The sequence below is a fragment of the Neoarius graeffei genome, chromosome 24 (genome assembly GCF_027579695.1).
Source record: "Neoarius graeffei isolate fNeoGra1 chromosome 24, fNeoGra1.pri, whole genome shotgun sequence".
Taxonomy (NCBI): domain Eukaryota; kingdom Metazoa; phylum Chordata; class Actinopteri; order Siluriformes; family Ariidae; genus Neoarius; species Neoarius graeffei.
Window position 1 is genome coordinate 50163642 of NC_083592.1, and position 13474 is coordinate 50177115.

Sequence of the window (13474 nt, forward strand, 5' to 3'; positions counted from 1 at the left end):
GTCTTTATTGGTGAAAAGGAACACCCAAACAAAAATGCATCAGATTTTATGAAAGTGAGGGCAACTGATGTGCCCTACTCTGCATGGCTCCGGAGTACGAGAGTCGGGGTGCTAAACTGGCCTGCCTGCAGTCCAGATCTGCCTCCCATTTAAAACATTTGGCACTTCCTAAACGTTTACAGAGCGTTGTTAAAAGTAGAGGTGATGCAAGACAGTGGTAAAAAAAAAAAAAGAAGTAGTGGTAAGAAGTAAACAGAAAGGTCAATTAAATCTGACACAATCTTCCTGTTTTTAATCGAGCCATTTATTTTGTTTGTTTGCTTCAAACCAATTGGGGGTGAAAAAAGTTGATTTGATTTAATTTCATATCATATTTCAGGATAATGGGTTGCCAGGTGATGACGTCATACCTTTCTGGATATCTCTCCTGTTATTAGGAGTAAATGAAACAAACTGAGTCATGTAGATCGAGTCGAGTCACTCAAACGGGTTTGTTCAAATGAATCGATTCAGTGAGTCATCTCAGTGATGCCTGGTCGCTCGGGCGGTGGTGCGTCTTGGGAGAACCGGTGTGTGCGTGTGTGTGTGCGCTGTGTTTATTCTCATGCTGTGATCCAGTGATTGTAGTAATGCGCTTTAGATGGAGGAACAGAATCAGCTTGCTCATGATCTCCCTGAAACACTCAGCAGCCCTGAGGGTAAGTCCTGAGATTTTAATATGGATCTGCTGCTGGATTCAAAGCTTTCACACTATGACGTCATTAATTAAATAAGTTTGATTGTCTTGGATGGAATGTGCACTAGGATCTGACATGATTTAAATTATGAGCCCATAATCAATACCCTATTGCTCTTTTCCTCTTGACAGCAGTGAATATCATATAAACAAGATAACACTGGGGAACAATTTGGAAAAAAAAAATTCTGTTGAGTTAGATTTTTATGCTGATTTAAAACTAAAATTGGCATGCTGATTCCAAAATTGCAGTCAGTTTTTTTTTTCTAGCACGTCAAGCTTACCCTCCAGATAAGCAAAATTCCACTGATTAGCTGTAGTAAGACTATTTGAAGGTTATGGAAGAACGTTATCAGGGTAGATGGGATGTACATACTGTATGATGGCTGAGAAAGAGCTATAAATGTAAATTTTTACTGTAACTACTTGCACAGGTGGCATGGTGGTGTAGCACGGTTGCCTCACAGCAAGAAGATTCCGGGTTCGAACCCAGCGGCCGGCGAGGGCCTTTCTGTGTGGAGTTTGCATGTTTTCTCCTCTTGCTCTGGTTTCCCCCACAGTCCAAAGACATGCAGTTAGGTTAACATGGGGTGGCCTTGGGCTGAGGTGCCCTTGAGCAAGCTCCCCGGGCGCTCTGGTGTGGCTGCCCACTGCTCTGAGTGTGTGCGTGTGTTCACTGCTTCAGATGGGTTAAATGCAGAAGATGAATTTCACTGTGCTTGAAGTGTGCATGTGACGAATAAAGGTTTCTTCTTCTTCTTGCACACAATTATAATTACAGTAGCCATATCCTTTGTAAAAACATCTCATCTCATTATCTGTAGCCGCTTTATCCTGTTCTACAGGGTCGCAGGCGAGCTGGAGCCTATCCCAGCTGACTACGGGCGAAAGGCGGGGTACACCCTGGACAAGTTGCCAGGTCATCACAGGGCTGACACATAGACACAGACAACCATTCACACTCACATTCACACCTACGGTCAATTTAGAGTCACCAGTTAACCTAACCTGCATGTCTTTGGACTGTGGGGGAAACCGGAGCACCCGGAGGAAACCCACGCGGACACGGGGAGAACATGCAAACTCCACACAGAAAGGCCCTCGCCGGCCACGGGGCTCGAACCCAGACCTTCTTGCTGTGAGGCGACAGCGCTAACCACTACACCACCGTGCCGCCCTTGTAAAAACATAGTATTAAATAAACAGGCATGACTGCAATGTTTTTCATATTTCATTGTATGTCAATATTTGCAAATTTTTATAAAACAAGCACATATCTGTTAAGTACAGTATTTTTCATATTTTTTAAGAAAACGGGGATCCTATAGTTCAAAAACTTGACGTGATAGAGAAAAACTGAGATCAGTTTTGGATTCCGCACCCAAAAATTAGCTAAAAACAGCTGTCGGACCTAACTCAACAAAAATTGTGTTCCCCAGTGTAATAATTAAACACCAGGGACATGACACGAGATGTGAAATACAGACCTACAGTAATATCTGGACTTAAATATACTCCTCTTCTATCTTGAACAGGATTTACAGCCATGCAACATAAGACTTGTTTTTCCTCCTGTTAAAAACTGTGCTGCCCAAAATCTTCTTTAAATGTTTGCTCTAAGTTTAACCTGAAGGTGTTCACGGTCCTGTGCAAAAGTCTGAGGCGCATGTAAAGAAATGCTGTGGACCAAAAACGGCTTAAAAAGTGAAATGAAAAGAAACTACTATAAACGGTAAGCCATAATGAATGGAATAAAGTCAATATTTGGTGTGAGACCAAATAGTAGTCTCGGGTCCAGTGAGGAAATGAGCTGTAGGTTTTACTGAGCATCTTCCAGAACCAGCCACGGTTCTTCTGGACACTTTGACCGTCACACTCGCTTCTTCATTTTGCACCAAAACCCAGTAGCCTTCGTTATGTTTTCGAGATATGATGCGTTAAAAGCAGAAGAGTGTTTATTATTCATCTTAAGAACATACTGGCAAACAGGTGCAAACCGCGAGGCGTAGGCAGAGTCAGTAAGCAGAATGTCCAAGGCAGAGAATCAGAACACTAATAATCAAGAATCAGAACATAAAGTGGATCAGTGATCAGGATGAACTATAAAGGCTTGGTAAGGCTTTTATATTTGCGTCATGATCAGAAACTGGTGTGTCTGATTAGAATTCTGGAAACTGGGAGCAATGGTTGTTGTGGTCTGCTTTGGCTGCAGTTGAAGGCTGCCTCGAATTCTGGGACGTGGAGTCCTGAGTGCGAGCAGGTGAAGACGTGATGCAGTGTTTAACAGTACTATGATACAATACGATATGAGAACTGAATTGAAGAAGTTCTGATCGAGCTTTGTTTGGAATCTGGAATACGCTTACTGTTCTCATCTCATCTCTAGCCGCTTTATCCTGTTCTACAGGGTCGCAGGCGAGCTGGAGCCTATCCCAGCTGACTACGGGCGAAAGGCGGGGTACACCCTGGACAAGTCGCCAGGTCATCACAGGGCTGACACATAGACACAGACAACCATTCACACTCACATTCACACCTACGGTCAATTTAGAGTCACCAGTTAACCTAACCTGCATGTCTTTGGACTGTGGGGGAAACCGGAGCACCCGGAGGAAACCCACGTGGACACGGGGAGAACATGCAAACCCCGCACAGAAAGGCCCTCGCCGGCCACGGGGCTCGAACCCGGACCTTCTTGCTGTGAGGCGACAGTGCTAACCACTACACCACCGTGCCGCCCACGCTTACTGTTAATTCTAGAATTCAATCCTTGTCGAGAATTTTAAAAAGAATCATAAGGTGGGCTTCCATTGCGGTTTTGTGCAAATTAAAAAAAAAAAAAAGTCAACAAAACAGGATTACAGATGGTCTGTGTTTCTACTGAGCGGTGTTATGTGATTTAAAGCTTTTTTTTTTTAAATGCGATCACCTGTCGTCCGTCCACAATTTTTACAAAAATCACTGCTACTTCTACAAGATTGATCGGATTCCGATCAAACTCACATGCACTGTTTCCCAGGTGGATGTGCATAAAAGTTGTCATGATGATGGTGCCACCTATCATATTTACGATTTTATGGCCATCTGAAATTTTTGGGTGACATTACTCTTTGTAAACTGCTGGAACATTTTCACTGAAACTCACCCAGAAGACTCTAAAGACATTTTCCAACAAGAATTGTTCACCAGGTGGTGCTACCTGCCATGGATGAGGCAACACAGGGACCATGTACAAGTTCATGAAAATCACTACTCCTCCTATAGGAGTGATCGGATTTCAAACTTGCATGCAATAACAGTGGCTGGTATGAGCTACAGACTCATCTCATCTCATCTCATTATCTCGAGCTGCTTTATCCTGTTCCACAGGGTCGCAGGCAAGCTGGAGCCTATCCCAGCTGACTACGGGCGAAAGGCGGGGTACACCCTGGACAAGTCGCCAGGTCATCACAGGGCTAACACATAGACACAGACAACCATTCACACTCACATTCACACCTACGGTCAATTTAGAGTCACCAGTTAACCTAACCTGCATGTCTTTGGACTGTGGGGGAAACCGGAGCACCCGGAGGAAACCCACGCGGACATGGGGAGAACATGCAAACTCCACACAGAAAGGCCCTCGCCGGCCACGGGGCTCGAACCCGGACCTTCTTGCTGTGAGGCGACAGCGCTAACCACTACATCATCGTGCCGCCCCAGCTACAGACTCATTCAGGTTTTTTTTTTTTTTTTTCCCCTCTTGTTGTGATGGCTCTTCAAGATCTGATAAGTGTTGGTATGGTGATTTCATTCCATTCCATGTCATGTCATCCATCATCTGTAGCTGCTTATCCTGTCCTACAGGGTCACAGGCAAGCTGGAGCCTATCCCAGCTAACTATGGGTGAGAGGCGGGGTACACAGACAACCATTCACACTCACATTCACACCTACGGTCAATTTAGAGCCACCAATTAGCCTAACCTGCATGTCTTTGGACTGTGGGGGAAACCCATGTGGACACGAAACCCACGCGGACACGGGGAGAGCATGCAAACTCCACACAGAAAGGCCCTTGTCGGCTGCTGGGCTCGAACCCAGAACCTTCTCGCTGTGAGGCGAGAACAGTGCCACCGTGCCGCCCGTCATGTCATGTCATGTGACTTAAATGTGCAAAAAAAAGTTTGTTCCAGTTTTGCGAAATATATTGCTTCGTCAAATCAGTCAAAATCTACTTTGTAAATGTTTTGCGAGATATAAGAAATTTTTTTTCTTTCCGAATTCACTTGTTTCCATTACTTGTGTGGGTTTTTTTTTCTTTTTTTTTTAGTTCGTAATTTCAAATTGCTCATTAAGCAGGTTAATGGAAATCTGTCTATGGTTACAGGAACATCCTATTCTAAGTTTATTTACACATCTGTTAAAAATTATGGATTTATTTTTTTTTACACATGAGTTGTCTGTCCTTTTTTGAGAATACTGTAAGCATTGTATTATCAATAGTAATTTATTTATGATTGTTGCCTCAGTTCAGTTAAATCATGCGTACGTCCAGTTCGTCCCATTGTTACGCACCTATTTAATACATGTTTTAAACATAATTACAACATTGAAAATGGTACATTTTGTTATTAATGGGGATTAGCTATGCTTTCAATCTTTCATCATCTATTCATCACAATCCTTTGGTGCTTATGAAAAAGGATGAACCCTGCTTCATTATACACTCACCGGCCACTTTTTTATGAACACCCGTATGTCCACCTGCTGTTTTATGCAGTTCTGTAATCAGCCGATCCCTTGACGGCAGCACAGTGCATCAAATCGTGCAAATCAAGAGCTTCAGTTAATGTTCACGATGCTCAAACATCAGAATGGGGAAAAAATTGTGATCTCAAAGTGTGACTTTCACTTGCTGCCAGATGGACTGGTTTGAGTATTTCAGAAACTGCTGATCTCCTGGAGTTTTCACGCACAACAGTCTATAGTTTACACAGAATGGTGCGAAAAACAAAAAATATTGGGTTGAGTGAGGGACAGTTCTGCGGGTGGAAACAAACGCCTTGTTGATAAGAGAGGTCGGAGGAAAATGGCCAGATTGGTTCGAGCTTTTTTGCCAGGAAGGATATAGTAACTCATATAATCACTCTTTACAACCGTGGTGAGCAGAAAAGCATCTCAGCATGCAGCAGAAAACAGAAGAGCACATTGGGTTCCAGTCCTGCAGCCAAGAACAAGTTCCTATTAAAATGGCCGGTGAGTGTATATGTTGCAGTGTTCGACTCAGAATCTTTCAAAATGTCCAAAAAGTACAATATACCATTTGTAATGGGTCACGTTCCTGTAAAATGTTTGAGAACTACAGTGAAAGTGGCTCGCAAAGGTGTGTGTTTGTATTCAGCCAGATCTCGTGTCATTGTTTTTAAAAAATGTGATAAGACGTAAACTGAGAAACCGGTTCAGCAAAAGTGGGACAGTAACAAAATCTTCCCTGTGCTTTCTTTACACAACAGATTCCTTGCTACAATACAAATACTTGTCTTGGTGAGCAAGAATGATGTAGTGCTAGATTTATCCTGATATTATTAAAACACGAACAGTAATTAGGTTTTGTGTGTACATGTCAGAAGGTACACGACGCTGGGAAGTTTTCATGTAGTACAAGTGCTTGTGAGGATGCTTTTGTGTGTGTGTTTAAATTAATTCAATAAGTATGAATATCCAGGCTTGAGGTTTTTTTAGCTCATCGGATGAGCTTATGCAATCACACGTCGTCCATTTGCTGTCGTCTGTCCACAACTGACAAATCGCTACTCCTCCTACAGGATTGATCAGATTTCAATCAAACTCACATACACTGTTCCTCAGGTGGGTGTGTATAAAAGTTGTCAAGACGGTAGCGCCACCTGTCATTATTCACGATTTTACGGGCGTCTGAGATTTTTGGGTGACTCGTCACATTAAGCGCTACTCTTCAAAAACTGCTGGGATGTTTTCACAAACTCACCCAGAAGACTCTAAAGACATTTTCCAACAAGAATTGTTCACCAGGTGGCGCCACCTGACATGGATGAGTCTACAGAGGGGTTACGTGCAATTTCACAAAAATCATTACTCCTCCTACAGGATTGATCGGATTTCAATCAAACTCACATACACTGTTCCCCAGGTGGGTGTGCATAAAAGTTGTCGCTGGTGGCGCCACCTGTCATTATTATTTACGATTTTATGGGCGTCTGAAATTTTTGAATGACTTGTCACATTAAGCGCTACTCTTCATAAACTGCTGGGATGTTTTCACTGAAACTCACCCAGAAGACTCTAAAGACATTTTCCAACAAGAATTGTTCACCAGGTGGCGCCACCTGACATGGATGAGTCTACAGATGGGTCACGTGCAATTTCACGAAAATCACTACTCCTCCTATAGGACTGATCAGATTTTGTTTGATCAAACTCATATGGAATGCTCCCCAGATTGGTTTGTATAAAAGTTGTCAAGACGGTGGTGCCGCCTGTCATATTTAACATTTTATGGGTGTTTGAAAATTTTGGGTGACTTGTCACACCAAACGCTACGCTTCATAAACTGCGAGGACATTTTTACTGAAACTCACTCAGAAGACTCTAAAGACATTCCAGCAAGAATTGTTCATTAGGTGGTGCCACCTGCCATGGATGCGACTACAGAGGGGTCAGATGCAATTTCACGAAAATCGCTACTCCTCCTACAGGATTGATCCGATTTCAAACTCGCACACAGCAACAGTGGGCGGTATGAGATACAGCCTCATTGAGGCTATTTTTAATTATATCAGAATAGTTTGCGATAATAGGAACTGCTCTCATGGTTACCAGAGGACTAGCCCCCCACTGTAACCTTAGCTATGTAATAGGCGAGAGGCCGAGGGCTACAGAAACGGAGATCGGCGCCGCCCGATGCGCCATATGGCGCGGGAAGGACTTTAATAGGAACTGCTAAAATGAAGAATCCTCTTTTACCTGAAACAAATGGTTCGTTTTATTTATACAACAGGAAAGACTACTAAATTTTCTATCGACAGTGGTCTGACTGACTTTAAACAGTGATGTGGGTTTTTTTTGTTTTTTTTTAAAATGTGTAATAGCTAATATGCTGAGATTTACTACAAGGAGATGTTTAACATTTTTGGAAGGAGTCTCCATTGTCAGAGCTTTGTAACAGCCGAAGGTAAAGCTGTAATTAAGTTTCCCAACACTGGAAAGTTTTACACGTTGTGGCTTCTCATTTTTCTGTATTTTGTTGGTCTTGTTAATCTCAAGCAAGATGAGGGAGGAGGAAGTAAAAGCTGATGATGCAACAACTTTATAGCTTCCAGTTAGCACGTGCTATAAACGAGAACGGTCTGAACTAATTTGTTTTGCAGATGCTGGCAAATCACTGTGCCAAAACCACATTACACCATATGCCAGCAACTAAAAGTGGTTTTCTGTTCATAAAATCTTAAGTTTTGGATATTAGAATTTTTATTATAGATGCTACAGAAAGAGAAACCACACCGTCAGTGAAGGCATAGCTCACTCCGGCCTCATCTAGTCCAGAAGGAACGATCTAAAGTGAGCCACCTTGCGCAATAAATGCTGCAAGCTATATACACTATATACAAGCTATATATAGAAGCGATATCCACCCTAGGAATACCGACCTATTTACCAGAAAGAATCCAAAACGATGAGGAATTGACCGAGAAGAAGCTATTTTTGTTGAATTGCTCATTAAGACTTAATTAGTCCATAACTTCATTAATAATTGTAATTAAGCAAATCTGTGTAGAAGTTATATACACCCTAGGTACCCCTACTTTCATGCCAGAAAGAAAAAGAAATTGATGAAGAATTGAGGGAGAAGAAGCGATTTTCATGAAATGTGGACGATGCCGGATGGACGCCAGACGACACATGATGGCATAAACTCATCACCTGTCAGCCTGATGCGCTAATAATGAAACCTTTGTGTTACTATCATTAATAAACAACCATATCATTGGTCATTTATTATGCAGTTGACTTAACCAGTCTCCGAAACGGTGACTGGTGACCCATATTCAAAACTTTAGACCAGTCAAATCACTTATTGGGTAATATTGGAGCACGCTTTAGAAATTTTAAATAGCGAAGATAGCCTTAGCTCGTCTAGATAACAAGGTTTCTCACTATGATGTTTATTACTACTACTACAGCATTGAATTAATTCAGCATGAGATGAGTTTTACGACCCCGATTCCAAAAAAGTTGGGACAAAGTACAAATAGTAAGTAAAAACGGAATGCAATAATTTACAAATCTCAAAAACTGATATTGTATTCACAATAGAACATAGACAACATATCAAATGTCGAAAGTGAGACATTTTGAAATTTTATGCAAAATATTGTCTCATTTGAAATTTCATGACAGCAACACATCTCAAAAAAGTTGGGACAGGGGCAATAAGAGGCTGGAAAAGTTAAAGGTACAAAAAAGGAACAGCTGGAGGACTAAATTGCAACTCATTAGGTCAATTGGCAATAGGTTATTGTGGCAGCAGGGGCGTGGTCAAGCATCAGTCTATGACCGGAGGGCGGAGTCAGGGAAGGTAAGTGGCAGAATCACTGCACCTGAGGTCTATTAATGTGTGTTTGTGTGTCTTCCCCAGTGACCGCGCTCTATTTAAAGAGAGACCGAGAGCAGAGGGGCAGCTCTCTCCCCAACCAGACGACTTGTGTGTATGTGGCTGGGAAAGTTATATTGCGACTGAAAAGTGCAAAATAAGAGTTTTTTTTAAACTTAATTCTGGCCTGCCGTCCTTCTGTGCTCCTCCCACTCATACAAACTGCCACAGTCATTAACATGACTGGGTATAAAAAGAGCATCTTGGAGTGGCAGCGGCTCTCAGAAGTAAAGATGGGAAGAGGATCACCAATCCCCCTAATTCTGCGCCGACAAATAGTGGAGCAATATCAGAAAGGAGTTTGACAGTGTAAAATTGCAAAGAGTTTGAACATATCATCATCTACAGTGCATAATATCAAAAGATTCAGAAAATCTGGAAGAATCTCTGTGCGTAAGGGTCAAGGCCGGAAAACCATACTGGGTGCCCGTTATCTTCGGGCCCTTAGATGGCACTGCATCACATACAGGCATGCTTCTGTATTGGAAATCACAAAATGGGCTCAGGAATATTTCCAGAGAACAATATCTGTGAACACAATTCACCGTGCCATCCGCCGTTGCCAGCTAAAACTCTATAGTTCAAAGAAGAAGCCGTATCTAAACATGATCCAGAAGCGCAGACGTCTTCTCTGGGCCAAGGCTCATTTAAAATGGACTGTGGCAAAGTGGAAAACTGTTCTGTGGTCAGACGAATCAAAATGTGAAGTTCTTTATGGAAATCAGGGACGCCGTGTCATTCGGACTAAAGAGGAGAAGGACGACTCGAGTTATCAGCGCTCAGTTCAGAAGCCTGCATCTCTGATGGTATGGGGTTGCATTAGTGCGTGTGGCATGGGCAGCTTACACATCTGGAAAGACACCATCAATGCTGAAAGGTATATCCAGGTTCTAGAGCAACATATGCTCCCATCCAGACGACGTCTCTTTCAGGGAAGACCTTGCATTTTCCAACATGACAATGCCAAACCACATACTGCATCAATTACAGCATCATGGCTGCGTAGAAGAAGGGTCCGGGTACTGAACTGGCCAGCCTGCAGTCCAGATCTTTCACCCATAGAAAACATTTGACGCATCATAAAACGGAAGATACGACAAAAAAGATGTAAGACAGTTGAGCAACTAGAATCCTACATTAGACAAGAATGGGTTAACATTTCTATCCCTAAACTTGAGCAACTTGTCTCCTCAGTCCCCAGACGTTTACAGACTGTTGTAAAGAGAAAAGGGGATGTCTCACAGTGGTAAACATGGCCTTGTCCCAACTTTTTTGAGATGTGGCGTTGTCATGAAATTTAAAAATCACCTAATTTTTCTCTTTAAATGATACATTTTCTCAGTTTAAACATTTGATATGTCATCTATGTTCTATTCTGAATAAAATATGGAATTTTGAAACTTCCACATCATTGCATTCCGTTTTTATTTACAATTTGTACTTTGTCCCAACTTTTTTGGAATCGGGGTTGTAGATCATGGAGGTGGAATGTACCAGAATACACCTTTCCTTGTACTGATCTATCTCCAACTTCTGGATGGCTAGATATAATGAGAGAGAGAGAGAGAGAGAGAGAATGAATGAATACACTCGACGGCCACTTTAATAGGAACTTGTTTTTCTTTCTAAGATTCCTGTTCTTGGCTGCAGGACTGGAACCCAATGTGCTCTTCTGTTTTCTGTTGCATGCTGAGATGCTTTTCTGCTCACCACGGTTGTAAAGAGTGATTATATGAGTTACTATGTCCTTCCTGGCAAAAAAGCTCAAACCAGTTTGGTCATTTTCCTCTGACCTCTCTTATCAACAAGGCGTTTGTTTCCAACCACAGAACTGTTGCTCACTCACTCAACTCGGTGTTTTTGTTTTTCGCACCATTCTGTGTAAACTCTAGAGACTGTTGTGCGTGAAAACCCCAAGAGATCAGCAGTTTCAGTCCATCTGGCAGCAAGTGAAAGTCACACTTTGAGATCACAATTTTTCCCCATTCTGATGTTTGAAGTGAACAGTAACTGAAGCTCTTGATTTGTATCTGCATGATTTGATGTATTGTGCTGCTGTCAAGGGCACTGCATCAAACATCAAATGGTGATTAGAGAACGATTAATAATTTACTTCCTGTTTTTTCAGATGGAGATAAACTGATCTCGGTGCTGAAGCCTGTTTCCCAACCCCAGCTTTACAGATCGCCTGGCTGTGAGACATGGAGCGTGTGTTTCTCTCCAGATGGTACACACTTCGCCTGGTCCGCGGGTTACGGACTGGTGAGGTTGTTGCCGTGGCCTCTGCCTTCCAAGCTGTACGTTAAACCCAAACCAGAATTTCAAATTAGTGCTGAATCATGACATGATCTACAACTTTGCAGTGATTAATTATTGCCAAAAGCTGCTTCTTCTTTTTTTTAAAACAGTCTGGAAAAGTTTCATGATCGTGTGCTTTGGATAACCTCAGATGCTCAAGACGAGTTTGGATTTGGGTTCTGTGGATGATTCTTGGTGTTCACACCAACAATCAGGCAAATTAATGGTCACTGTTTAAGTATACTGTCAGAAAAAGCTATTATACAGCTGTGTTTAAGTTCTGCAAGAGATAAGCAATGCAAATATACTTACAAAGGTACACAAATGGACTAAGTCCAACTGAAGCGCCACCATAAGTGTACTCCTTTAAAGGTAGACTGCCTTTCAGATTTTTCAAGTATAGGTCATAAAAAGAATTTTCCCCGACACACAATTATTATTTTTGTTTAGTTGACCAAAAGCTACTGAATTCGAATCACAGACTTCCAATTTTATTAGTTTTTTAAAATAGAACAATTAATTAATTTAGGGCCACGTGGCCCTAAATTCTCCACTATTTTTTCCTGCTTCACCATGACGCAATTCAAGATACCACATCATGCATGACGTAGTGGGCTTTTCCCGTTCGCACAAGGCATTGTGGGATACAAATTTGAAACAGGAGAGAAAAGTGGAGGAGTGTGCGAATGAAACGTGAAAGACCGACTACAGTAACGGAAAGCGAGAAGAAAAGACGTTATGTTCTATACGAAGGAAAGGAAACGCAGGACCAAACTAATAAATATCGGCGCTCAGCGAGCACCTCGGTGTGATCAGCTGTTTGTTTAGCGACAGAATGATGGAACTGCCAGTACACGCTCAAAGGTAAACCTGTAGATGGCAGTAATGCAACACTGTGGATGCCAGCTGCTGTAAAACCCAAAAGAAGAAGGTAAACTTGCGCATGCGCACACAGACTTCCTCTGTCTGCTTGACTGCACATTATTTGCTTTAATCCCCTCAAATTCAATAACTTCCCAGCCACAGAATGGCCTGAGATTTTGTGAGATATTACAGAAATAAACATCTCATCTCATTATCTCTAGCCGCTTTATCCTTCTACAGGGTCGCAGGCAGGCTGGAGCCTATCCCAGCTGACTACGGGCGAAAGGCGGGGTACACCCTGGACAAGTCGCCAGGTCATCACAGGGCTGACACATAGACACAGACAACCATTCACACTCACATTCACACCTACGGTCAATTTAGAGTCACCAGTTAACCTAACCTGCATGTCTTTGGACTGTGGGGGAAACCGGAGCACCCGGAGGAAACCCATGCGGACACGGGGAGAACATGCAAACTCCGCACAGAAAGGCCCTCGCCGGCCACGGGGCTCGAACCCAGGACCTTCTTGCTGTGAGGTGACAGCGCTAACCACTACACCACCGTGCCGCCCAGAGATAAACATATATCACCAAATTTCAGAGGAAACTAAATTTAAGTCAAGTTTATTTGTATCGCGCTTTTAACAATAAACATTGTCGGAAAGCAGCTTTACGGAATTTGAATGAATTAAAACATGAGCTAATTTTATCCCTAATCTATCCCCAATGAGCAAGCCTGTGGCGACGGTGGCAAGGAAAAACTCCCTCAGACGACATGAGGAAGAAACCTCGAGAGGAACCAGACTCAAAAGGGAACCCATCCTAATTTGGGCAACAACAGACAGCATGACTATAACATTAACAGTTTTAACATGAAGTCAGTTTCGTTGATGTTATAAAC

General features: G+C 42.5%; 1 protein-coding gene across 1 annotated transcript in view; it reads left to right on the forward strand.

Annotated features, from left to right (window-relative positions):
* The first annotated feature begins 570 nt into the window (after positions 1 to 570).
* wsb2 (WD repeat and SOCS box containing 2) overlaps positions 571 to 13474 on the forward strand; it is a 40306-nt gene continuing 27402 nt past the window's right edge. Inside the window, exons 1-2 of the mRNA XM_060907433.1 lie at positions 571 to 698; positions 11538 to 11706. Coding sequence (XP_060763416.1) covers positions 641 to 698; positions 11538 to 11706 — 227 coding nt within the window. The 5' untranslated portion in view covers positions 571 to 640. The remainder of the gene's footprint in view (positions 699 to 11537; positions 11707 to 13474) is intronic.